Below are 25471 nucleotides of genomic sequence, written 5' to 3'. Positions count from 1 at the left end.
AGGCACCACACCCATCCGTTCTTTATGTAGTAACTGGGGATCTGAACTCTGGTCCTTAGGCTTATGCAGCAAGAACTTTATCCATTGAACTGTCTCGCCAGCCTCCTGGAAAGCGTATTTTAAATATGCAGCATATGAGCAACACTGAATGGACTCGGCAGATAGAATTATATATTTATATGTATCTATGTAACCATAATAAAGAACACAAGATGGGAATTTGAGTGAGTGGAGGAGACTTGGGAGGAGTTGGAGGGAGCACAGGAAGGGGAAATGATATAAATACAGTATTCACATATGAAATTCTTTCAAAAAATAATAAAGGAAGCTGGGAGGTGGTGGCGCACACCTTTAATCCCAGCACCCAGGAGGCAGAGGTAGGCAGAGTTCTGAGTGTAAGGCTAGCCTGGTCTACAAAGTGAGTTCCAGGACAGCTAGGAAAAAAAAAAAAAAAGGATAATGAAAAATAAATAAATAATTCGACTTTGGGGTGCTGGGTGGAGTTCCCTGTGTTCAGATCTCCTGGCAGCTAGAGTTTCCAGTCTGTAGATAGTCCCAGAACTAGGTTAGATGAATTCTCTAGTTCCCTCTCTTTTTGTTATTGTCACATCCTTTGAAGCCTAGTGGGAAGTCTTAAGTTTGATTTTTCACTTAGCATTTTATAAACAAAGCAAAAAAACTGTCTATGTTTCTACATGTTTAACATTCTGAAGTTTTCAAATTAAACTGCCAAGAGATGTGCCCAAATCGATGTCTAGAAGTTTAGGTTAGTGTGAGATCTTTGTTATTATAAATACTGTTCTGAGCAGTGCTGTTCGTATGCCTTTCTTTTCTTATTTCCCATCACAAAGTCAGGAGAAGCAGGGATCGTGGCTTTCTTTCAACACGGACAACCTTGGGACGGCACGGTGGACGGACTGCGGTGGATGGACTGCCATCCACAACCCTTGGGATGGCACAGTGGATGGACTGCGGTGGATGGACTGCAGTGGATGGACTGCAGTGGATCGACTGCCATCCACAACCCTTGGGACAGCACGGGGGGGGGGGCAGGGTCTCATATGACCCTCCCTGGCTGGCCTCAAACTTGCTGTGTAGGGAAGGATGACCTTGAACTTCTGATCCTTTTGCCAAGTGCTAGGATTACAGGTATGTGCTGTCTGTCACACACGGTCTAAGTGGCCTTTGGGATTGAACTCAGGCTCTGTGTGCGCTATGCATGCACTCTCCACCGGATTCTCTCTCTCTTTTTACGTCCATAGTTATGTCCTACTTTAGGACTGAGCATGCCTGGGGTCCTGAGTGGGCTTCTATATTGATTTCTAATGACTTTAAGTATTTTTCTGTGGTTGATTTCTACTTTATTTCTCTTTAAATAAACTGCCTGTCTCTCTCACCAACTTTCCTTGGGGAGTTTAGTCATTTTCATACATTGTTATAAAGTTTACTTAGTGCTGCTAGGTAAATCTAGACACTGTGCTTTTTCATTATCACACAATTTTCATTCTAGATGTATTAGATGCCACTATAAAGTGGTTTATAACTTTTTATCCCCTACTACCTTTTCTCCAGCTAGCCCTTGTATAGTACAGTTAGAAATGTATCATTAATATTCACTAGCGAGTCATTATTTGCTCATTAAAAATTTCTCTCTCTCTCTCTCTCTCTCTCTCTCTCTCTCTGTGTGTGTGTGTGTGTGTGTGTGTGTGTGTGTGTGTGTGTGTGTGTGTGGTGTAGGCACACATGAGTGTGCAGGTACATCTGTGCCTGTATGGAGGCCAGAGGAAGATGTCAGGCGTCCTTCTCTGTCCTCTCTTTGCCGTATTCCCTTGAGACAGGGTTTTTCACTGAACTTGAAGCAAGGCTGGTGGCCGGCCAGCCCCTGTGATTCTCCAGTTTGTCTACTACAGTGCTGGGTGGGGTATGGGTGAGTTCTCTTTTGTTTGTTTGTTTGTTTTTCTAAGACAGGGTTTCTCTGTGTAGCCCTGGAACTCACTCTGTAAATCAGGCTGGCCTGGAACTTGGAGAGCCATCTGCCTCTGCCTCCCGAGTTTTAGAATTAAAGTTGTTTATCATCACCCACGGGTTGTGGGTGATTTAAATTTTTTTTAAACTTATGTGATTGTTTTGCCTGCATGTATGTCTGTGTGAGTGTGTCCAGTCCCCTAGAACTGGAGTTACAGAGTGTGTGAGCCGCCATGTGAGTGCTGGGAATTGAACCTGGGTCCTTTGGAAGAGCAGCCAATGTTCTTAACTGCTGAGCCATCTCTCCAGCCCCATGGGTGGGTTTTTTAAGCTGGATATGGTGGTACATGCTTCTAAACTAAGCCTTGTGGTAGCTAAGGCAAGAGGAGAGAGAGAGGTCAAGTCAGGATGAGCTAAGTATTGAGACCCTGTCTTAAAAAGAAGAGGAAAAAAGGCAAGTTTTAAAAATTAGAAAAAGGGAGGCTGGAGAGATGAGTCAGCAGTTAAGAGCCGGCCGCTGCTGTGGAGAACCAAGTTAGAGTCTGAGGACCCACGCAGAGTGGCTCTCACGGTCCTATCATTCCAGTTTCACGGAATCCGTTGCCCTCTTCTGGGCTCTCTGGACCCAGGCATGCACATGGTACACACATACAGATAAGGAGGTGCACACACAAGTACACACAAGTAAAATAAACTTAAACATAAAAATATAAAACATAGAAGTAAATTTTTGCCTATCTGAACATCTATGTAAATAATTCCTTTATTTAAAATTTTTTTTTAAAATTTGTTATGTATGCAAGTATGGGCACTATTTATATGATTCATGTCTACGGTGGTCGAAGAGGACATCGGATCCCCTTGAACTAGAGTTACAGCAGTTGTGAGCCTCCCTGTTCGTGCTGGGAACTGAACCCAGGTCCTCTGCAAGAGAAGCAAATGTTCTTGATTGATGAATCACTCCTCCAGCCCCCCAGGCCTTTATTTGTTGAATCTGTCACTAAATTGCAGTTTTCTGTATGTTGACTTTATCTTAGTTCTCAGAACAGGATGCAGAGGAGGCCCTCAGTTAGTGCTTGCTAGAGGGTAGGTGAACACATGAATGAGTGAATGCACCTACTGTTTAACCAAAGCACTTTCAACACTGGGTTTATATGGGATACACCTGCAGGGATGTCAGGGGGCAGGGGGGCGATTTGTTCCATCTCTCCATTCAGCCAAGTCTCCATGCCTGGCCACCACCTGACCCATAACAGTGAAGAAATGTGTCAAGAACATTCCAGTGTTTTGAACGACTTGAAGTTAATTATTCAGTAAATAGCGATACGGAAGCTATTTACACTGATATAATGTGCCAGAGAAGCAGGCACCTCAGGGAAGCTGCCGTCACCATAGAGACGAGGTGAGGCAGGTGCTGGGGACTCAGTGTTGTGGGGAGCCGTGGAAGGGTCTGGACAGACTGTAGCAAGGACACAGCAAAGGTCAGAACCTGTGTCCAGGCAGAAATAACAGCTTGTTATGAGCCGTCACAAAATGATACATATTTATATATTTTCAAGAAAAGGCCATTTGTGTGTGTTTCCCCCTAGTGATAAATGATTTGTAACAATGGAACAAAGTATAGCAGGGAGACCTATAAAAATGACAGCGCCGAGTCCAGCTGCCTGTACGACGGCATCAGCTGAGGAAGCCAGGTCACCGAAACACATGGCTGGCCAATCTGACGACTGCCTGGTTTGTCACAGAAAGCATTTTGTTGCATTTACCAAGTTCACTGCCTGTGCCTTTACGAGCCTTTAAATAGAGCAGTGAATTAGATTACTGATGATGACAGACTCGTTTCTGAATATTAACCAAGCTGAGATTGGTACAGAGAACTGGAAACCGCTGAAAGTATACCACAAGGTGAACTAGTACAGGCTGGCGGCAAGCCCTCAGGCATGTGAAATGCTTCCCTGCTCTTTGTGAGGGGTTTGTTTTGGCTCGGTGGCTGTTTTCAGTTGCTTCCTGGTGTTACTTTTCCACGCCAGGCTATAAGCGTTTGAAATATTCCCTGCCTAATTCCTCACACTGCAGACCAGCCTGACTTTGGGTCTCCGGACAATAAAAATGTAGTTATGAGGTTGTTTTGTTTTGTTCTTTGAGACAGGGTCTCTCTGTAGCCCTGGCTATCCTGAAACTCATTACATAGACCAGGCTGGTCTCAAACTTACAGAGATCCACCTGCCTCTATCTCCCAAGTCCTGGGATTAAAGGCGTGCGCCACTACCGGCTCCAACCAAAGTGAAATTTAAAATGTACAATCAAAAGAATTTTTTAAAAATCGTAAGTTTTACCAGTTGGTCAGTCATTCAATAACTTCAGTACTGGGGAATTGATGTTTCCGTGAATCGGCTTACTTTAAAAACTTCCGTCACCAGAAGACTGCAGCCATCACCACCCACACACAAAATGACTTTAATTTATTTCCTGCTGGTGCCATTATGCGCTCGTTGAATGTGGAGGCTGCAGCAAGGAGGAAAAGTGGTGGCAGAAGTCTAAAGGGCTCCGTCAGACCGCTGAGATAGCTCAGCGCATCAAAGAGCATCCTGTGCAAGTCTGACGGCCTGACTTCAACCCCGCATCCCACATAAAGGTGGGAGTAGGGAACCAGCTCTGCAAAGCTGTCTTCTGTCCTACACATACAGCATAGCGCATGTGTGCCCCCCCATAAATAAAAAAATATATATTTAAGGACCGGGTCCTGAGCAAAGGAGCTGGCAGTGTCCCCGACCTTCCTTTACGGAGAAACTGCCCGTAATTAACTTGAGTGAAAACAAACAAAAACAGCAGCAAAACCTAGACAGGATCGGAACACTTGTATAGCACACACAAGGCTCTGCGCCCCAGCATGCATACATGCAACCCCCAAAAATAACAACAAAGAACAAACAGATAAGCAAGCTTTCCCAGCCCAGTTAGAATCAGTCTTTGAGAACAGGAGCTTCAAACAAGCATGGAGTTTCCCAGGCTCTGCCCACTGTCCAATTACTGAGTGCAGCAGAGACATCTGGAGAGAGAGGAGAACCCGGGGTCGCTTCAGTGAGTGCCTTCTCTTCCCATTCTCCTCTGGGGGTGCCATTATCCACTGGCTCCCATCCCCTGTGAACCCCCCCTGCCTCCTCCCCCGCCGCAGCCCTGCCTCAGGGGCCTCCATCCATTACCCGTGGAGTTCCTTGCAGAGTAGTGAAGTCAGTTTCTTCAGGTGAGGGAGGTTGCTGGAGCCGGTCTTCACAAAGTCAGAGTCCAGGACAAGCTGATTGCTCACATAATCCTGGATGGCTTTGAGATGCTCCTCTGGGAGCCTGAAAATCAAGAAGAAAGCGAAAGCCTGCTTCACCTGTTCCAGCTACAGCTGGAGATACCTAATTGGTGACAGATTGGAGATATCTAATCTTTGGTTGAGACATCTTTGGGAGATCTGTGTGCCTGTGTGAAGAAGGTCCCTCAGGTGGGACTGCAGAGGCACCTCTGGGTACTGTTGAAGGGAACTGAGGATGGGGGCTGGGAAATGGTTCTTCCTTCCTTCCTTCCTTCCTTCCTTCCTTCCTTCCTTCCTTCCTTCCTTCCTTCCTTCCTTCCTCCCTCCCTCCCTCCCTCCCTCCCTCCCTCTCTTTCTTTCTTTCTTTCTTTCTTTCTTTCTTTTTTTGACAAAAAGCCTCCAAAACATATGGAGGGGTCAGTTTTCCATGTCCTCAGCTCATACAGCTGGAATCCAAGGGTTGGAAGGACAATCCAGCCTAGAGGTAACAAATAGGTCTGACCCTCACACAAAGTCCAAATTCACAGTCAAAGATGACCCAGAACACTGCAGGACAGAGGGGCTGGAGTCGCCCTGGCACCCTGGGCTCCGTGGGAAAGTCAGTGAATTATTAATTTTGTTTTCTTAGAGATCGAAGGTGGGGTGGAGGTGGGATAGGGTCTACCTCCAGGTTGAGTTTGAACTGTTTTTTTGTTTTGTTTTGTTTTTGTTTTTTTGAGACAGGGTTTCTCTGTGTAGCTTTGGTGCTGTCCTGGATCTCGCTCTGTAGACCAGGCTGGCCTTGAACTCACAGAGATCCACCTGCCTCTGCCTCCGGAGTGCGGGGATTAAAGACGTGCGCCACCACTGCCTGGCCAAGTTTGAACTCTTGATCTTCCTATCTCAGCTTCCTTAGTGCTGGTACATCCAGTTGGCTTCACAAGTGTTGGAACTACAGACACATACCACCATACCTGGCTTCTCTGTGTGATTAGGGCCAGGAATGTGAGACCAGGTGGTAGATGTTTAGGTGGCCTGAATTTGTGCACACACCCTCCCCGAACCCCTATTTGGCCTGGTCTTTTCAGTTTACAAAGTGATAGAGCTGAAAGGCAGATGTTTGTGTCTGTGTGTTTCCAACTCTGGTACCCAAGTTGTCTCCTTTCAATCAGGATGCACTACCTGATCTCCCCACCCCCACCATCACGTATCTCCAGGGATCATGTGCTCCCTGGACTCTGGCTCTTGGGAGCCAGCCTTTCCTCCAGCACTTCATGTAGCTCTTCCATGAAAAATGTCTGTACCCTGCTGTGGAATAATCCTTTTGTGTGCTGTTGCTCTCATTGATAATAAAGAGTTGACTGGCTAATTGCTAGGTAGGAAGAGGTTATGTGAGAGAGCCAAACTAAGAGGATGCTGGGAAGGAGGACAGAGTCACGAGGGGTCACCAGGGACACAGGAGATAAAATGACATGCTGGATAAGGGTACTGCCACATGGTAGAGTGTAGATAAGAAATATGGGTTAATTTAAAATGTAAGGACTAGTTAGTAACAAGCCTAAACTACTGGCCGAGCATTTATAATTAATAATAAGTCTTTGTGTGGTTATTTGGGAGTCAGTTGTGGGGACAGAGCTGACTGGCAGGATGGTAGCTTATTAGTGAAGCCATAAGTTTGTGATGCCATCCTGGGGCCTCACAAGAGCTGTGAGGAGAGCATGTAGACAGTCACATTGGATTTCCTAGGGTTCAAGGCTACCGTTTCTGAGACTAGAGTATGCCTGTGGAATGGAGAGGTTCCTCCTGCAGCTGACTGCGATAGGATGCAGTGCAACAAGAAGGAGCAGCCTCGCCGAGTGGTTTCCTGTGAGAAGCACTTTAGGAACGTGGGCGACCATGGGTGTAGAGGTTCCACCTGACCACAGAATGGTAATGACCTTCTAAATGAAAAGCAGTCTTGCACTTACAGGACAGAAAGACCTAAAAATTATAAATGTAAAAAACACTTCAAAACTTTAAAAGTAAGCAAAAAAGGAGAGTAGACATTTTCCCTCTCAAAGATAATGATGAAGTGTTAGTGTACAAGGAAATTATAAAATCTGACAAGAAAAATACAAAGACCCTGATCTCAGAGAAATGAGCTAAGGACAAAAATAATTTCTTTGTTTTTTGGAGGGAGATAGTCCTGACTGAAAATACAGAAGTTGTCTTTCAACTTTACTATTAATAAGATGAATGAGAAGGGCTCTTGCTCCCTACAGCCTGGGCCTGTGCATGCCTGGGTGCTACATGCTGGTACTGGGCACAGGCCAGCTTCCCAGGGGGCTCTCCAGGTAGAAACTCACCCACTGGTGTCCATGCTCTGTAGTCGCTGAAACAGCGTCTCAGCGAGACTCGGCCGGGTGACTTCAGGGCCTCGGGGGTTCTCCACTGGAAGAGGAGGGTCCTTGGCCTCGCAGGGTCCAGCAGACACGGGAATGTTTCTGGGAGGTAGCTCTGGCGGTGACATGACACTTTCTCCTAGGAGAACAGTAGGAACAAATGTCATCTGTGAGGACAGTGTGTATATAGGCCTGCTCGGCATCTCTACCACAGCCCTAGGAGGTCCAGGCTACCAAGTTCCAGGTCCTAGTCTGTCACATGGCCCCTGTCTGTCTCATGGTCTGTATTCCTCCTCGATACATCCATGGGAACCCCTGATTAGATAGAGAGCCTCCTGAGGCTGACCTGGTTTCATGATCCTTAGACCCGGGGCCTCTCTGGCCGTGGTATGTCCTACCATGTTGCTCACTAAAGACCTACTGCACAGGGACACCTGCAGATTGCTGGTCTTGGACAGACCGATCTGCAGATCAGAACGATGACTTGGCTCTGAGGGTTACAAATCACAGCCAGGACTTACGGGCAGGAAATCAAGCCCATCCAACTGTTCACGCTCTCAACCGCTCTCTCTCCCCCCACTTCTGCCTTCCTTCACTCTTCATCCTCTCCAGTCTCAGGCCTCCCCCTTCCCTCTTCTAGACCCTCAGGAACAAGTTTAGAAAATAAGGGGTCCTCTCATTCAGAGACCCCGACACATCAAACACACAACTTGACCTTCGTCTGAGAGACTGAGACCCTTGCCAGTTCCTTCCAAATAATCTTTCATGTGCACAAAGGTCACTGAGCCTTTTAGGTTCAGGAGTTCCTCCTGCCCAAGCCCCTCCTGACCCCTAATGGCTACCCTGGCTCCAGCTCCAGTACAGCTGGGTGACAGGAACAAGGGGCTTTTCCTTCAATGTATGTGCATGCCCCTTCCTCTCCCTCTCGGCTGTGGAAGACAGTTCTGTTTCTATTTTGGGCCCGGGAACTGCAGGCCCAAATCAGGTCAAATGCAGGTCGAATCAGACACCTAGTCCAGGCCCTGGACGTCCCTTCTTAGCTCTGGGTCTTGTATGTGACCAGGAGCCTTGTTTGGGGAAGTGAAGTCAAGGTCAGGAAAGTAGGCTTGTCTCTGGAGCCTTTACAGGAAGCATTGGGGGTTTGCTTCCGCTGGCATCCCAGGGCCAGGGAAAGCTCAAGAGAAGCTGGGTAGGTGGCCTGAGGGAAGTGAGAAGGGTGAAGTGTGGAAGACGTGTCTACAGGACAAGATCAAGGCCGCCATGTGGCCTCATGTAACCCTTGGCCTCAGCTGCTGAACTCTAAAGTCAGCCAAAGGAGACTTGGCAGTTCCCGTCAGCAGACTCGGACTTGCCTGGCCTCCTCTACCGTTCCTTCAGGGCTGGTGAGCTGGGTCTCCTGGCTGCCTTTTGGCAGGTAGCTTGAGCTGAACGAGCAGGAAATGGGGGTCTCCAGGGAGGCAGAAGGGTGGAGAAGGGGGCAGGTGATCTACAGCTAGCTCAGGGGAGAACAGGATGCCTCAAATGTGCTTGGCATATTCTCACCAGCGCCAGGCAAGAGCCAGACCTGGGACATCAGCATTGCTGGTCTAATGTCTTCCCCAAGGAACCTGCCAGAGCACGCTGTCCAGCTGAGGGGCTCAAGGTTCTGTTAGTCAAGGACCTTTGAGATGAAAAGAAGGGTATCCTGCTGGAGGGCTGTCTGAATAACTGTCTCTCCATGACTGGCTCCTTGTCCTTCTGCTGTTCCTCACCCATTCTTGGGAACTTTTTTTTTTTTTGAAAGTATTTTAGGAGCCTCTTTAGAGATAGTGGGGTCTCACTATATAGCCCAGGCTAGCTCAAACTCAGGCTTTTCCTGCCTTAGCCTCCCGAATTTTGGGATTGCCGGTGGCATGTACCACCACGGCCGTTTCTGTAGTCTTTAATGATGGAATATGAAGAAGCACTTTGTCCATCCTCTCACTTAGGTGCACGGATTGCCGTCCGTCATTGTTTTCATTATCAAGAGGAAACTGAAGAGGGCTCCATTCATGGAGTGTTTGCTGTGTACTGTGAATACCGTTCCATTCAGGGGCTCACCTGATCCTGTGACATCCTGAGAGACTGATGTGTTACTGCCACCTAATCTCTTTAAAGGGAAGCTTGTGGTTCAGAGAGTCAAAGTCAGTCACTCAAAGCCCAAAGGCAACAAGCAGGAGAGCAGGATTTCCGGTCCACACCTGACTTCAGAGCCCATGCTCCCCCATCCACCATTGCTGTGTTATACTCTCCCTCTGCCAGCAAGACCTTGTGCTCTGTGAGCACCTGTGAGACCAGACCACAGAGTCCTGCTGGCACCTCCCCACCCTTGCCAACCTCGCCGTCCCTGCCTACCAGTGTCCTCTTCGGCCTCGTCGATGGCGTCTTCCTCCTCCAGCGGCACAGGGAACTGCAGGTGGGTCACCAGCCCCATGTTTTCCTTCCTGTAGAACTCGATGAGCTGGTCCAGCTTGGTGAAGAACCTCATGGGGACACCTTCGGATGCCTGAGGACAGAGCACATTTTAACTAGAATGTCACTCAACCACAAAGGCCACCTGCAGCAGAGACGGAAGAGACGGGAGTGACCATACTCCAGAAAAAGCTTCAGGCTCCCCACCCACACCGCACATCCGGCAGCCGGCGACTCCCAGGAGCCCTTGGCAAAGGTGAAAATGGGGGTATTTTTAAGACTATTGTTCATTTCAGCTGTTAATTATTTTTATTTTACTATACAAATATAGTATATTTTTATTATACCCAAATTAGGAAATAGAGATATTTGAAAGAAATCACCTATACCCTCAAAGGCCCAAGAGCTCTATTTTTAATAGTTTCAGTGTGTGTGTGGTGAACAGAGCTATTTTTGCTCCCCCCCATCACAAAGATAATTTCTAAAAATTATTTTTTATTTTTGGTGTTGAAGGTTGAACTCCGGACCTCACATATGCAAAGCACAGCCCTGCCACTAAATGACACTCCCAGGCCCAGGCTATTTGTTTATTGATTACTCCTTCTTACAGCGGCAGGAATTGAACCCAGGGCTTTACATTTGCTACTCGAGCATCCTACCACTGTGCTCCATCTCCTGTCTCCACCTCCTGAGCGCTGGAATAGGTCATAGGTCACAAGCACAGTTGTTGCTGCCCTTTTTAACTTTATTTTAGCTTTTAAACTTTATTTTAACTTTAGGCAGTCTCTCTGAGTTATCCAGGCTGAGCTTGAGTTCATCCTCCTTCTGGCTCAACCCCCAGGGTAACTGGGATTAAGGACACATGCCACCACACAAGGCTTATTTATTTTTTTATTTGAGGTTTTGAACTGGGGTCTGACTGTGTAGCACAAGGTGGCCTCGAACTTCCAACCATCCTCCTGCCTCAGACTCTCAAGTGCTTAAAATCAGAAGCCTGTGCCACCACAACTATTATTTTTAAAGATAGGAAAATGTGTTCTTGTAATGTTTTCATTTGTTTTAACTGTGTTTTTTGTTTGTTTATTTGTTGAGATTGGGTCTCACTATGTAGCCCTAGTTGGCCTGGAACTCACAGAGATTTGTCTGTTCCTGCCTCCTGAGTGCTGGGATTAAAGGTGTGCACTACGATGCCAGACACAGCTACTTTTTTTAAAGATGAAATTATTTTATGTGTATGATGCTTTGCCTCGACATATGCATGTGCACCATATGAGTACAGTGCTCATGGAGGCCAGGAGAGGGCATCAGATCCCTTGGACTGGAGTTAGAGATCTTTGTGAGCCATCCACGTGGGTGCTAGGCTCTGAACCATGGTCCTCTGCAAGAGCAGCCAGTGCTCTTAACTTCATGGCCACCCATCCAACTTTCGATTATAGTTGTTTTAATCCAAAGTCAGAAAGTGGTCCGAGCAATGCAGGACCACTGTATGTCTGCTGTTGATGATGAAGTAACTCTGCTCTGCCGTTCCAACACTCTGGGACCAGGACTCTTGTATGTTGATGGAAGAGAGAACTCCAGCAGGAAATTCAAGGTCTTCTCTGAATGGCTAGCCCAGTCCCCACCAAGATGCCCCTTCATCCATCTAGCATACCCTTGCTAAGACCATAGCCCTCCAGCAGCCAGATCGGAGCAAGGGACCAAGATACTGAAGGTAACCGCGGGCAGCACATACACCTTTTCTCTCATGTGTCTTCCGTGGCTTTGCAGGGTCACACTTCCTCCACCTGGGCCTCCAAACACCAAGTGTCTGCCTATAGTTCACTTCTGTCTTTTTATTTTGTCATTTTATTTTAAGACAATGTCTTACATTGTAGCTCAGGCTGGCCTCAAACTCATGACAATCCTCCTGCCTCAGCTACCTCATAAGCCACCATGTCCAGCTGTCTCTATCTTCTCAACAACAACTCTTCTATCCATCTTCAGGTTTGGAGATCAGAGGGTGAACGATTTCTTTAGGGACTGCTAGCTAGCTGCCTTCTTGCTGAACGAGACTCACTGCTTGTGGTAAACAAGGCCAATAAGAAGATGGTTGGGGTTAGAGAGTCTTCACAGGAGGGCGAGCCTGTGGTTGACTCAATCACCTCTTCTACATTAGATTCCTATTGCTGGTAGTTTGAGGGCTTCATCTGGGAGGCTTGGTAGGACATTGACCTGGGGACATCAGGATCACAGGTGAATGGGACAGAATGTAGGTGACATCATCCCATGGACTGAGGTCCAGCGATGAATAAGAAGGGGAAAGCAGACTGACAGACATCAGCACTCATCACTCTGCCGCCTGCCTGCGGACACAGTGTGACCAGCTGCCCCTGCTTCTCCTGCTGGGCCTTCCCCATCTCCCCATCTCCCCATCTCCCCATCACGGCAGACTGCTGCCCCTGGAACTGTAACCAATATAACCTTTCTCTTCCTCCTGCTGCTTCTGTTGGGCGTTTTGCCCCAGCAATGAGACAAACAACTGATCCAACCAGGAAGCTCTCAGACTTGTCTCTAACCCCAGGCTCGTGGGGCCTCCACACTGGAGTGAGGACACAGGGTCTGTGTGAGACTCGGGCCGTCCATACGGGCTCTCTGCCTCCCTCTGCCTGCTTCTCTTTCTCTTCCAGTGTACTTGTGTGCTCACGTGCACTGCGCACAAAAATCTGTGTGTGTGTGTGTGTGTGTGTGTGTGTGTGTGTGTGTGTGTGTGTGTGTTGTACGGCTTAGGCTGCTGTAGCAAATCTGTAGAGAGCTTAACAAAACCGTTTGTTTATTCTTTTCATTAAATTCCCTTGTTTCCTCAAGCCCATGCTGCACAATCTCTTGTACGCACTGTTAACTACCTGAGTGGCAGCCCCTGCTGAGATTTCCAGAATATTCTTTCAATGGTTCAAATGCAAACAAGAGTGAAATTACAGAAGTAACTTGATGAGATGTGAGACCTTTGAACTCAATTCAGTTAAAGCAGTCGTAAGTATGTGTGGTCTGGGGGGGCGGGGTTACACCGAATGGATGCCGTGCCACCAGGCATCTGGAAAGAGTATGAAAATATCTAAGAAATTCGAGGTAGGCTGACCCACGCGTGAATCTGGGAAAGGAGTCTCAGCAGGGGCAGAAGTGCCTGGGGACCGCATGTGTGAAAGCACCAGCGATTGGGGGTTTAGGAGGCATCCAACAGAGACGTGCATGGTTTTATATAACAGTAAAAAGAGAAAGAAAGAGAGGGAGGGAGGGAGGGAGGGAGGAGAAGAGGAAGGGAGGAGGGAGAGAGAGGGAAACTGGAACTGCTGCACTATTGAACTGTAGACATATTCAATGTGGAAAAAATAAACAATGGGTGAACAGGCTCAAGCCGAGAAACGGACAAGCTGAGAGGAATCCCTGCAGGCTGGTGGAAGCAGCTAGGGATGCTGGGAGCTGTTGGGCACGCCTCTTTGGCCACTGCCTGTGTTTGCACCAGTCACAGGAGCCAGGGAGCAGGGCCTGGCAGCCCAGGGTGGCAGACTGCCCGGGTAGCACAGGCTTCCAGAAAGATAGGGAATGCAGAGTTGAGTTCCAACGCCAAGGATGGTGAAGCAGGCACCTCTGGGTGGATGCATACGCCAGTTCGAAACGGCAAACCGGGGAGGGAGGCTTTCCTCCAACCCACAGGTCCCACTCTCTAAGGGTGGGGCAGTTGGATCGTCCTCCCCAGTCCATATACTGGAAAGGTAATCCCTATATTCGCATTTGGAGGTAAAGCCTTTGGAAGGGTGGGGCCCCATGATGGGCTCAGCAGCTCTCTGAGCATAGGGAAAGCAAATTCACACTTGCTGTCTGGCCATATAGATCCCCTGTGCCACATTGTAGTGCAGCTCGAAGGCCCTCACGCTAGGGGTTAGCACTTTGTCCCTGGACATCCCACCACCAGAACTGTGAGCCAAAAAAAGCTGCAAGCCTTTATTTGTGTGTTTTGCTAGGACCTTGTTCATGCTAGACAGATGGTCTACCACTGAGCTACATCCCCAGTTCTTAAGCTTTATGCTCTATAAATGACCCCGTTTGTGGTATTCAGTTATAGCAAGAAAAAAAAAACAATTATTTACGTATGTGTACAGTGAATCCGCACACATACAAATGTAACTGCAGAGACAGACAGGAGCATGAGACAGGGAGGCAGGGGTCCCAGGTGAACAGTCTGAATCCATTCAACAGAAAAATGTCCTCAAAGAGGTCATAGGTCTGAACTACAATGCAGATTCACCACGCAGGAGCCAGGGCTCAGGGACAGCTCTGAGTGCTTCCTGGTTCTAGCACCCAGAGAGAATCCATGGCCCTCCTAAGGGAAGCAAATCCCTATGAGATAAATTTCAATTGAAGAGGAGACCTGTTACGTCACGTAGGCCAGCAGGAAGCAGCCCGTCTCCACACGCAGGAGATGATGAAGGTACAAGTCTCAATAGGCCAGAGAAAGGGGCTCTTTCAAAACGCTGTCTTCGTATGTCTTGGCTCTTGGTAATATGACTTATGGGTTAACAAAGATTCTCCATGAGGAACTTATATTCAAGGCACATTATAGAGAAAGGGCCATAGTATAAGGCAGGGGTTGTAGAAGGTGAGAGCTAGCTCACATGGGGCAGACCTAGGAGTGAAGTCATAGGTGAGTGCATGCCTCTATCCATACAGTACAGAAAAGAGTAGTCTACCCACAGCACGCCATTCTTAAGATGGGTTTAAAAGGCCCTGTGTCCAGGCAGGGTGGCCAGTGAATGGCTGGCTCTGGGTGAAGGGCAGCCATCACTGGGTGCAGCTTAATAAACCCCACTAAGTCTAAACCAACCATTGGGAGGGGTCTTCCAGGTGGCAGTGTGCTGACTGTGGGCCGGAAAGAATAGTAATGTCCTTCAGTAATGAGCCTAGAGATCCCTTCCTACATTAGAAATTGCCCATATCTACCTTCCTGAGAGCCCCCCAACATGCCCCCACAGGATCCAGGTCTGCATACCACATCTAGATCAGCCATACTGTCTGGCAAGCTAAGCAATTACCGACTCTGTGGGGTTACTACAATGGGACCAGAATGACAGACAAGAATTTGGAGCCTGGAAGAACGGTGGAGGAACTATGATGAGTGGTCTTTTTTTTTTTTTTTTTTTCTTTTTTTGGTTTTTCAAGACAGGGTTTCTTTGTATAGTTTTGGTGCCTGTCCTGGATCTCGCTCTGTAGACCAGGCTGGCCTTGAACTCACAGAGATCCTCCTGGCTCTGCCTCCCAAGTGCTAGGATAAAAGGCATGTGCCACGGCCACTGGCGTGGTGAGTGATCTTAACTGAACTTGACACAATCTAGACTTACCTAGGAAGAGAGCCTCAGTGAGGAAATGTCTAGACTGGCTGGCATATGGTGTGTGGGGTGGGGTGGGGGTGGGGGTGGGGGGGGTGCATAAGAGCAGTGCTGTCTTAACTTAGCAGATTGGGAAGACACCGCCCACTGTGGGAGGCACCATTCTCTAGCTTTGGGTCCTGGGCTGTGTGAGTAGAGAACATGAGCGGGATACACACATGTATGCATTCATTTCTCTCTGCTCTTGACTGGGGGTGTGGTTAGCTGTTTGAGTTCGTTCGTCCTTCCTTCCTTTCTTCCTTCCTTCCTTCCTTCCTTCCTTCCTTCCTTCCTTCCTTCCTTCCTTCCTTCCTTCCTTCCTTCCTTCCTTCCTCTCTCTCTCTCTCTCTCTCTCTCTCTCTCTCTCTCTCTCTCTCTCTCTTTCCTCCCTCCCTCCCTCCTTCCTTTCTTGTTTTGTTTTTTGTTTGTTTGTTTTTCAAGACAGGGTTTCTCTGTGTAGCCCTGGTTGTTGTGGAACTCGCTCTGTAGCCCAGGCTGGCCAGAAATCCACCTGCCTCTGCCTCCCGAGTGCTGGGATTAAGGACATGCACACCACTGCCTGCCGGCCACTTTCACTTCCCTGTTACGAAGGGCCGTAATGTGGAATTGTGAGCAAAAACAAACCTTTTCTTTCCTAAGTTGCTTTTTGTTATTATAGCAACAGGAAATAAAACTAGGGTAGGTACCTTCTGTGAGAATGGAGATATAGAGAAGCGGAGTGAGGCATGGTGTACCCCCTTCCCTCGAAACAAACCCAAAGGTGGTGTTTTTTCAACTATTTGTTTGCTTTATTTTTCGAGTCAGGGTTTCTCTGTGTAGCCCTGGCTGTCCTGGAACTCACTTTGTAGACCAGGCTATCCTGGAACTCACAGAGATCCACCTGCCTCTGCCTTTTGAGTGCTGGGATTGAAGGCATGCGCCATCATTGCCCCGCAAACTTTTCAACTATTGAAAATGTAAAATGTTGTCAAGAAAGTTGACATAGGCATTAGTCAGAGTCCTAGAAAGAAGCAGATGTTATATAAAATTGGAGTTTTGGGAGAGTTTGGTAGGTAGGGGAGCAGAGTCCCAGAGCTAACCTCCATCCCTGGAAGCACCCAGGGGAAGGCCAGTGCTGGAACCCAGAGAGGGCACCCAGCAGGAGCGGAGGCCTCCGTGGAGGGCCACAGGACTTCACAGGGAGGGCATGGATCCTGCACCCTCACTCCAGTTCTTTACCACCTTCCCCTCACCTTCTTGCCACCTGGCTGGGGCGCCCCCTGGCTAAGCCCCATGGGAACCCAGGGCAGTGAATGGACCCGAGTGCACACAGAAGATTCTCAGCACGTAAGCTCACAGCAGGCGAGCAGCAGCTGGGTGCTGCATGGGAACAGCTGCTCAGATCAAGAAGGCCCTGATGGCGGTTCCCTGCCGGAGGAGGGGTGTGGCCCTGCTTCTTAATGCCCAGGCTGCCAGCTGCTGTTCCTCATTCTGCAGCTCTGGCCTTCCTTAAAAGACGACTCATCAAGTCATTTTGAAATAGAGAAGGAACTCCAAAGGTCTCATGTTAGCTGTGTGCTGCTAACACATTTCTGAGCTGTTTATTGATTGATGTTCCCTCACACATGATGCCCCTCAGGAAGGTGATACCCATGAGATTTCCTGTTCCATGGTGACTCTCCCCTTCTATTGGCCAGGGATGAATCCCTTTTCTCTTTAACGGATTAACAAGAACATGTGGCAGGCAACTTGATTTAGAAAACATGAAGATGAGCACATCCAAGAAAAAACATTTTTGTGGTGGTGTTGGGCATGGCACATGCTGGGTGGTGCCCCTCCACTGAGCCCCCATCCTCACCCCCAAGCTTCCTCTACTTTAAATAAGCTTGGGATATCCCAGGCTGAGGCAGACCTCTCTCTGGGACTTACTTAACCAACAGACTAGACATGAATTTATGTTCCGAATCAAAAGTCACATACAAGAAAATAAGGTAAGGATTAGTTCTATTTGCAAAACAAATGTAGTATATTCCCTTACCTCCAATTAATTAATATGTCTATAAAGAGTATCCAGAAACAGCATTTCTATCAGGAAACTCTGGCTTGCGATACAATTTCAGTGCCTGCTTCTCCCACAAGTTCAAAAGAGCCTTGAGAAACCCAGCATTATAGCCCAAGTCTTTTTATGGGGAAACTGGTTAGACACATGATGACCCATCAGTGTTCTGAGCTACACTGACCTCATAAAAAACGACCTCGCCAGTGAAGGAGGGAAGGGAAGGGGTGCAGGGAAGCAGAGGAACTCAGCTGCACAGCTGGACCTTGCAGGGAGAGATCTTGTTCTCCCACCTGAGGCATCTGCATCTGTCTGCCAGACAGCGATATCCTAGAAGGTACAAAGTCAGGCACAAGGGCTACCCCTCGGACTGGGGGATGGGGTGTCAGCGAGAGGAGGGTGCTAATGTCTTTAAGACGAAGGACAGCTGGAATTCAGACTGCCTATGTCTTTCCAGATTCAATCTTGGGGATGACTGAGAACACCCTCGGGGAAAGGGGAGGAAGAAAAGGCCAGGGAGGTCAGAGCCCCAGACAAGCTCAAACTTCCCAGGGGATAATTTTAATGTCAGCACTGTCTGCCATCTCTAAATGCAGAACTGAAATTAGACTGGGCACAGGGGAGGAAGTCTGCCAGCTGCCGAGCAGGAAGCATGGTGCTCTGGGTGGTGACTCCTGAAGGTTTGGGCAGCTTTCGTTTTAGATCGAAAAGAATATCCAAAGCTGGGCTGCAGGCCTGCAATACCAGCACTCAGGAGACAGAGGTGGGAGGATCAGAAATTCAAGGCCGTGCTCGGCTACGTAGCCAGTTTGAGGCCAGCCTATCCAGTTACCATGGAGATTTTACAGATGATGGGAAGTGTGAAGTGGAGAACCAAAACCACACTAGAAGCTCTGTGCATGATCCCACTACAGCCGAGCACTTGTTTCTGGTTCAAGGAGAAAGTTGGGAGGTGGGACTTAGGCAGGGGGTAAACACAAATGTGTCTGCTATGCAGAGGGTTGCCGCCGCCGCCGCCGCCGCCGCTGGTTGCTCTTACTATTCTGCTCCTCAGCAAGGACCCTCAGTGTGCTGAAGTTGGAAGGATAGTTGGGGGGGGGGCAGGCATGGGCTAGGGGTGCCCCACGGAGATGATTTAGACAGAAGAGCTGAGAGCATGCTCACTGGGGGAGGGTTGGGAAAGCTTGGAGTTCGGCTGGCCTGGCCAGGTCGTGTGTTCTGCTCTGGGCTGCTCAGCACACACCGGGTACCAAGAGCTGCCATCTTCCTGTGTGGTTCTCACTGTGGCCAGGTCCCACCTTTTCCTGGGTCTCTCTCCCATCTCTGCAGCCATCGGGTGGTTTCCTCTACCTCCCTCCTGCCTCCAGGATTCTTCTCAATACTTAGTTACCTCCTGCCTCAGCCAAATGTCTTCCTGAGAATTACAGACCCAACATGGGTAAAGGAAGGGGAGAGAGAGCATGGTTCCTTGGGTATCTGGGGCTTTGGCAGCATTTGAATTTTTTTCTGAAGTGATTTGAAGCTTCTGGGAGTATTTAAGAGCTGGGGTGCAGATACATGTAGTATAAACGGATTGATGTTTTAATTTCTATTTATTTTTTTGATACAAGGTCTCACTTGACTTAAACTTATTTATTTATTTATTATTTATTTATTTATTATTTACTTTTGATACAAGGCCCATACTTGACTTAAACTCATCATCCATCTATCTCAGCCTCCTGAGTGGGACAATTACAGATGTGAACTATCACAGCTGGCCAGGTTAACATCACTTTGGCTGTGGTGTGGGGCAAGAGGGAATCCTGTCCTTGAATTAGGAAGCTGGAAAGAAGGAGAAAGGGTCAGGGACACTAATACACTCAGGAGGCGTGGCCAGCCAGAGAGACCCAGGGGTCTGGGAAAAGAGGAGATTGGCCTGGGAATAGTTTTGGAGGCTGCTTTGGACTCAGAAATCTTCATCGGTCATAAGGCTTAGACAGGTACCTCTATAGGATATCCCCTTAGAAGGCAGCTACCTCCACCCCTCCCCCACTGAGATAGGATTTCACTCTGGAGCCCAGGCTGGACTGGCATTCACTATATAGCCCAGGCTGGTCCAGAGCTTGAGCTCCTCCTGCCTCAGCCTCCCAAGTGCCGGGATTACAGGCATGACCCACCATGCCCAGCTCCTTTCCCTCTTTGTATTAACACATTTTCAATGTTTCATTGCCTTTGAAGTAGGTAGGGTCAACGTCTGAGATGGGGTCATGGAGATGGTCAAGAATCAGAAGGATACAGAGCGGGTTAGGCTGAAGACACAGTGGAGGCTGAGATAAGGAGGTACCCAGGGCCTGAGAGGCCACTGGAGATGGTCAGGCCAAAGGGACAGCAGAGCAGGGGACTGGTTCCATACCTACAGGGAAGCAGCAGAAACACAAGCCAGGCTGGGGAGGAACTGCAGAGAATGGGCTCGGATAGTGTGAATTCGGGGTGTGTGTGTGGAGAGAGACAGAGAGACAGAGAGACAGAGGGACAGAGGAGGGTGTCAGATGTCAGATGTCCTCTTTTATCACTTTCTGCCCCCCCCCCCAGTCTCTATCTACCTCAGACCTAGGGAGGCGTGGCTTGTTGCCTGGGTGCTGGGACCAGAACTTTGATGTGGTGTTCACGATCGCATAGAAAGTGTCCCTAACCACCGAGCATCTTTCTAGCCCCTCAAACTCATTGTCCTTAATGTACAGATGATTCCAGGTGAAAAGCATAAATGTGTCTGCTGAGAGGGCCTAGAAGTGATAACACACTAACAGTCATGAGCACACTCACTGCTCAAATACTGGGTGATGAACATCTTTCTCCATTAGGAAGACTCAGAGACCCTTTTAGTCAGCTAACGCCCTGCAGTCCGGGGCTGGGGTCTTACATCGGAACCTGTAATATCTACAGCTCTAGAGCAGTGGTTCTCAACCTGTGGGTTGTGACCCTTTTGACAAACCTCTATCTCCAAAAAATATTTATATTATTATTCATAAAGTAGCAAAATTATGGTTATGAAGTAGCAACAAAAATAATTCTATAGTTAGGTGTCAACATAACTTGAGGAACTGTATTAAAGGGTCACAGCATTAGGAAGGTTGAGAACCACTGCTCTAGAGAGGAAATTCATGCTTTGAACATGAAGACAATTTGTCAACAAGAGCCAGGAACTGACTGGAAGGACAGTGGGAGAGAGAAGCCAGCACACTCTGAACATCAAAATGAATAATGAAAATAGTTATAGTCCACTGAGTGCAATGAGAATTCATGAGTCTACCTTTATATAAATGAATCAAAGGGGAAAGCTCTTCCCACGGTAGAATGCCAATTAATAACCGTCCAACCAATGACAGGAAAAGGCAATTAGCATTTGGCAGTCAACACTGTAATAACTGATTCAGGCGAGCTTCACCAGTGGGTGCTAAAACCAGGGAAGAGATATTTAGATAGTCTCAGACTATTTCACAAAACAGTGTGTGTGTGTGTGTGGGGGGGGCGCATGCGCACACGCACACTGAATTTTCTAATCTTATTTTATTTACACCTTAGGTATTAAATTTAGAGCCATGGGTACACTAGGCAAGAAATCTACCCCTGAGTTACACCCCTAGCCTAGTTATCAGTTTTTGCTTATTTTGAGAGAGGATCTTATTTATCCCAAGCTCCACTCAAATTCATGATCCTCTTGCCTCAGCTTCTGAGTGTTGGGATTACAAATTGTGCTGTTATACCTGACTTCAGTTATTTATTTTATTTTATTATTTTAGACAAGGACTCATGGTCTAAGCTGGCCTCAAACTTACTATGAAGCCTAGGATGACCTGGAGCTGGGGATATAGCTCAGTGGCAGAGTGACTAATGTGTGTTAGGACTCTCGTTTCAGTTCCAAGCAGACACACATACACACACACACACACACACACACACACACACACACACACAGAGAGAGAGAGAGAGAGAGAGAGAGAGAGAGAGAGAGAATGAAAACTTTAAATAATAAATATCTATAGTAATTTGCAAAGAGGAAACTCTGTAGATGCCATCTTAGCCTCATACTCAAAGTTTACTCCAACAACAGGGCAGAGCGACCCATGCCTCTCCTTGAATGGGAGTGTTGAACACAGCACCCCTGCTGAGAACTTCTGATGGGAATACAGGACTAGACCCAGTCACGGGGGAAGCCCTGAAGAACTCCAATCAAGAGGCAGCCTACAAACTTACTAGCTAGTTCTAAAAAAGAAAGAAAGAAAGAAAGAGAGAGAGAAAGAAAGAAAGTGTCACAAAAGAAGGGACAACAGCATGGCCAGCGTTAGAGCATTAAAGGGACAGAACAGGTACATGTCACATGTGACTCCAGATTGAACATTGGTCCAGGAAGCAAATTATTTTATGTATGTAACTTATGGTTTACATAAATACTCAAGTGGGATATTTTTATATTGCTGCTAAGACTGTTGGAGAAACTTGAATGGAACTTTGGGACTGGATGGTGAATCGGCGTTAACATCCTGACTTTGATGGCTGAATGTGGCTATGGCAGGAGAGAGAGAATATGGCATCGCCAGACTCTTAGTCTCCAATGACTCAGAAAAACATCAACAGTCATGTAAGAGACAATGATGAGTATATTATATGTTAAAATGCTCAGTGGGGAAGATGGAGAGAAAACTGCAATTCTTTGCACTGTTCTCAAAATTTTCTTAAGTCAAATTACTTTCAAAATAAGTTTTTTTTTTTTTTTTTTTTTTTTTTTTTTTTTTTTTTTTTTTTTTAAAGACAGCCAGCCTGGGAATGGTCTCTATCTTAGCTGGTGGTTACATGCAAACACTTTTTTTTTTTTAGTTCAACGTGGTTATAAAAAGCATTCTTAGAATCAATTTTTGTAACCTAGATCATTTCTTTTAGCATGTGCACATGCAAGCATTTGCACACGCACAAGTATACACAGGAAAGGGTTTTCAAAGAGATCTTGTCTAAAAGTGTCAAATTTTAAAAGTTCATACAAAACCATTCCAGGTTTACATACTTTTAGAGTTTTGTATAAAATATGTGGCGATCTTGGGTCATCTCCAGTGCTCAGACAGCTGTAATAATTCAGATACAGTGAGAACATAAAAACAATCACGGAGAGCCTGGCAGTTGTGTGTGAGTGGATGGAGTGAGGGGGTGGTGACAGCCCCAGGCAAGCGTCCACTCAGTACAGGCTGTGTCTGGCCTGCGGTGCTATCTGGCTTGCCTGGGGAGGGGCAGTGCCCCCTTTATTGACACAGGTCTTGTGCTGGGGCTGGAGAATTCAAGGTGGCATGGGCAACTGGGCATGGTGGATCTGGGCTCCTGCCAAAGCCCCATCATACAGAAGCAAGGCAGGTCTTGCTCATGAGTGGGACAGGAGGCTGTCGGGGGGAGAGAGCAGGCAGAAGAATGGAAGTCAATGTGGATGCTACTCTCTTCTCTCCCAGGACCTATGGGCTTGATTTGTCACCAATGAGTGACAGCTGAGGATCCCAGCTTGTTGGGCTCAGAGGGTGGTTTGGGTGGAGTTTGGAAGGACCCCTGTTGTGGGAAAGACCACGTGAATAGACTGTATGGATTCATAACCTCATCTCAGGGCTTTGCAACATCTTACACTAATGTGAGAGACCTACTTCTTTGTCCTATCAGTGTGACTTGGCCATGTGACTTGCCTTAGCCAACTTAATGTGGACAAACACCAATTCTGAGCAGAAAGCACTATGGGTCTCTCCTGGACACACCTGGAACCTATGATCTTCTATGAAAAAAGATGCCCATCATCCTGGGCCAAGAACATATAAGAAGCAGACCCAGACCTGACCAGGTGCCTGGGGTCCAACTTGACCCAGCAGAGCTCATCTAGATCAGCCAGTGACGACCAGACTGTATAAGCCAGGCGAAGAAAAATCAATGTATCAATGTATTGTAGGCATAAAGACTTTTTTGAATGGGGGGACATAAAGCATTTTTAATTCTAGCATGAAAGTTAAAGTTGGGCCTTTAGTGGGTTGCCCACAGGACAGTAGATGCATGCAGAGTCGTGAAAAGGTCACACACACACAGATAATGGGAGGATGAGTATTTCCCAAGGATCTTTTACTGAACTTTATGATATAATCACCTTCACTGGTCTGAGGAACTGAAGCCATGAGAGACTGAGTATCTGGTCCAGTGTCACTCCATTCATTTTATCACCAGGACGGTCACTAGGAATAAATCTCAAACATAGACACATTTGTTCCAGCCTCACAGGGCTCCCTGCCATCTCATTCTTTGTGGAGGTCTTCAGTGCCCTCTGGGTCCTCTCTTGTGGTTCCCAGAACCTCTTCATGGTGCCCTCCACTCTCCAACGCCTCCACTTTTGCAGTCCTCATCCACGGACGCTACCATCCAGAATACACCACACATCACCCTTTAATATCAGAGGTGCGCTACAGTAGACTAGAGATGGCTGCCCTGCAAGACTCTTTACATGCTGTAACTGGACGCTGACCAGCATCCAGCTGGTTTGACCCTGGGCATCCATGGATAGCATAAGCTAGTAAAAAAAAAAAAAAATGGTCAGGGGCAGAAGCTTTGAGAAGTCTAACGCTAATCATAGAGTTGTTATAGTTTAAATTTACAATGTTCCCACCAGATTCATGGCTTGAGCACTTATTCCCAGGCCCAAAGCACTATTTTTAGTTTTTGTTTGTTTGTTTTTTTTTTATTTTGTTTAGAGACAGAGTTTCTCTGTGTAGCCCTGGCTGGAACTCGTTCTGTGTTTTATATCTATCTATCTATCTATCTATCTATCTATCTATCTATCTATCTATCTATCTATCTATCTATTGAGGCAACCCAGGCTGCCCCAAACTCACAGGGATCCGCCTGCCTCTACCTCCCAAGCGCTGGGATTAAAGGCATGTGCCACCACTGCCTGGCAAGCACTGTTTTTAGAAAGTTGTAGAAATTTATGAGGTGGGGACCCGCTTGCAGAAATCTTTGAAGGCTGGACCTGCCCCCGGTTCTGGTCCCTGAGATCTTACACTGTGGTTCATTCTTCAGTTTTACTGCCTGTGTCTGGGACCTATTCTGAACTCCATCCACAGGGTACTATTTCCTGGTAGATAATACATACTGAAACGCTTCCCTCCATGCCTGTGCTGTATAAGGACCCTATGAGGGTAGAACGGTGCAGCCATTCAGGTGAGTACAGCTAGCACATAATTCAGGCAAATGAAATATGAACAGATCCCATGGTATAGCAACTTCACTCCTGGCCTGTAGCACGTTGGGCCTGGGCCACCTCTGTGGATCATGATCACAGGCTAGTACATGATGGGTAAGATTTGGAGGGAGCCTGGGTGAGTGTCCCTGGAAGACGACAGGTGAGGTTGATCAAGGCACACACAGGATGTCCCATCAGCAGGAAGCAAGGATTAGAGGAGTATGCACCAACATAGAAAAAACTCTTTTGTGTGGTTTTTGTTTGCTTGTTGTTTGTTTGTTTGTTTTGAGACAGGGTTTCTCTGTACATCCCTGGCTGTCCTGAAACTCATTCTGTAGGACCAGGCTGGTCTTTAACTCAGAGATCTGCCTGCCTCTGACTCCCCAGTGCTGGGATTAAAGATGCACCACCACCCTCCAGCTAACATGGAACAATCTTGGAAGGCCAGTGAGATGGCCCAGCAGGTGAAGGCACTTGCTGCCAAAGCTGACAAGTTTGAGCTCTGAGACCCATAAGAGAGAAGAGAACCAACTCACACAGGTGACCTCCATATACATGTTATGGTACATGCGCATGCACACATGTACACATGCGCAATGAATAAATACAATTTAAAAATTTGAAGTGGGGGGTGGTTGCGCACGCCTTTAATCCCAGCACTGGGAGGCAGAGCCAGGCAGATCTCTGTGAGTTCAAGGCCAGCCTGGACTACAGAGAGAGTTCCAGGAAAGGCGCAAAGCTACA

General features: G+C 47.5%; 1 protein-coding gene across 1 annotated transcript in view; it reads right to left on the bottom strand.

Annotated features, from left to right (window-relative positions):
* Positions 1-25471, bottom strand: part of Inpp5d (inositol polyphosphate-5-phosphatase D) — a 112565-nt gene that overhangs the window by 46120 nt on the left and 40974 nt on the right. Inside the window, exons 3-5 of the mRNA XM_028876275.2 lie at positions 10000-10150; positions 7591-7765; positions 5169-5309 (exon numbers count right to left, since the gene is read on the bottom strand). Coding sequence (XP_028732108.1) covers positions 5169-5309; positions 7591-7765; positions 10000-10150 — 467 coding nt within the window. The remainder of the gene's footprint in view (positions 1-5168; positions 5310-7590; positions 7766-9999; positions 10151-25471) is intronic.

The sequence above is a fragment of the Peromyscus leucopus genome, chromosome 13 (genome assembly GCF_004664715.2).
Source record: "Peromyscus leucopus breed LL Stock chromosome 13, UCI_PerLeu_2.1, whole genome shotgun sequence".
NCBI classification, from domain to species: Eukaryota; Metazoa; Chordata; class Mammalia; order Rodentia; family Cricetidae; genus Peromyscus; species Peromyscus leucopus.
This window is presented reverse-complemented; position numbering and strand designations above follow the sequence as displayed.